General features: G+C 44.9%; 1 protein-coding gene across 1 annotated transcript; it reads right to left on the bottom strand.

The window, feature by feature from the left end:
* Window positions 1–33: 33 nt before the first annotated feature.
* On the bottom strand, window positions 34–1,710 carry LOC107101634 (gap junction beta-4 protein-like). The gene is made up of 2 exons (XM_015400625.1): window positions 1,269–1,710; window positions 34–1,097 (listed from the first exon to the last, which is right to left on the bottom strand). The coding sequence occupies exons 1-2, from the start codon at window positions 1,656–1,658 to the stop codon at window positions 495–497; spliced, it is 993 nt and encodes a 330-aa protein (XP_015256111.1). The 5' UTR covers window positions 1,659–1,710; the 3' UTR covers window positions 34–494.
* Between the last annotated feature and the right edge of the window lie 6 nt (window positions 1,711–1,716).

The following is a 1,716-nucleotide window of genomic DNA, read 5'->3' as shown; positions in this document are numbered from 1 at the left end:
AGGATGAGGGAGACCACCAGGATGAGGGAGAACAGATGGATGAGGGAGAGCAGATGGATGAGGGAGAGCAGATGGGTGAGGGAAAACAGGTAGATGAGCCAGATGAAAGAAGAAGAAAGATGAGCAAGCGTACTACTTAAAAGTAGTGGTGTGACTGTTTTCCATTGAAAACTCACTTTTAGAGAATGTTACAAATAAAAGTCAAATTTCATTCAACATGCGTGTGTATTTTTTCTTTTATAATTAAGCGTTTCTCGTGCATTATAAAACAAAAAGTCTAATCAAACAACATCATTGCTACCCCCACACACTGCCTCCAAGGACACCCTAGAGGTCGCGGACTCCCTGTTGAGGACCACCACCGTAGACTTTTCTTCCACGACACTGTTGGTGATGTTCTGATTTGATGCAGTAGGATCCACTCTGACTGAAGATTTAGCCTCCAAGGGCAACCTAGAGGTCGCGGACTCCCTGTTAAGGACCGCCTCCGTAGACTATTCTTCCACTACACTGTTGGTGATGTTCTGATTTAATGCTTTAGGATCCTCTCTAACTGAAGATTTTGCCTCCACGGGCAACCTAGAGGTCGCAGACTCCTTGTTGTCGACCTCCACCATAGGAGGCTTTTCTTCCATTATACTGTTGGTGATGTTCTGATTTAATGCTGTAGGATCCACATTGATTGAAGATTTTGACTCCCATGGCGACCTAGAGGTTCCGGACTCCTTGTTGGAGACCTCCTCTTTGAAAAGCTTTTTTTTCACTCTACTGTTGGCGATGTTCTGATTTGATGCTGTAGGATCCACTCTGAGTGAAGAATAGGACCTGTGTTGGACCTTTTTCGTAATCTTTTTGATACGTTTGAAGATGAGGTAGATCATCTCACAGATACACATGAAGATACAGACTGCAGAGGAGACCACCATGAAGAGGGTGAAGATCTTTTTCTCTGTGGGTCGGGATATGTAGCAATCCACTGTATTAGGACAGGGGAACACGGAGCACTTGGACAAGCGTGGCATGTCATAACCCTCGTAGATGTAGTACAGGACGTAGAGGAAGCCAGCATCAAAGCCGGCCTTGAGGATAAGGCTGAGCTGCAAAATGAAATGGATTTATGTCAAAACTGGCAAAGAAAATTCAAAATATGACTGTTACTTTTAGTGCATGAGAGTTTTACATATTTTCCCAGAACTTTTAACCACAACTTTACCTAAATTAAAAGCAAAATAAAAAATAACTAATGCTTGAAAACCCATTATTCTTACCAGATATGTCCACCAAAGCCCTCCACGTTTCTTTTCAGGGTGGGCGTACATGTGCTCCCCCTCGTGTAGTTTAGTGTACTTCAAATCCTTCATCTCCCTGTATTTGACATGACCTGTGACCATGAGCGATGGGCATGTGACAAAAATGAGCTGCAGGGCCCAGAGACGGATGTGTGAGATGGGGAAAAAGTGGTCGTAACAAACATTGACACAACCTGGCTGTTCAGTGTTGCAGACAAAGTCTTTGCTCTCATCTCCCCACACACGCTGAGCCGCCACCACAAACACCATGACCCGGAAGATGAACACCATAGAGAGCCAGGCCCGGCCAAAGGCAGTGGAGTATTGGTTAACTCCGCTCAGGAGCGCTTCCAGAGAACCCCAGTTCATGATTTCCTACTTATGTGTCGGTGATTGGACAGAACGGGTTGAAAGAGAAGTTGAAGAG

This window comes from Cyprinodon variegatus, unplaced genomic scaffold (genome assembly GCF_000732505.1).
Source record: "Cyprinodon variegatus isolate N-32 unplaced genomic scaffold, C_variegatus-1.0 Scaffold1126, whole genome shotgun sequence".
NCBI lineage: Eukaryota > Metazoa > Chordata > Actinopteri > Cyprinodontiformes > Cyprinodontidae > Cyprinodon > Cyprinodon variegatus.
Note: the sequence above shows the minus strand (reverse complement) of the source record. Positions and strands in the feature narration are given on the sequence as shown.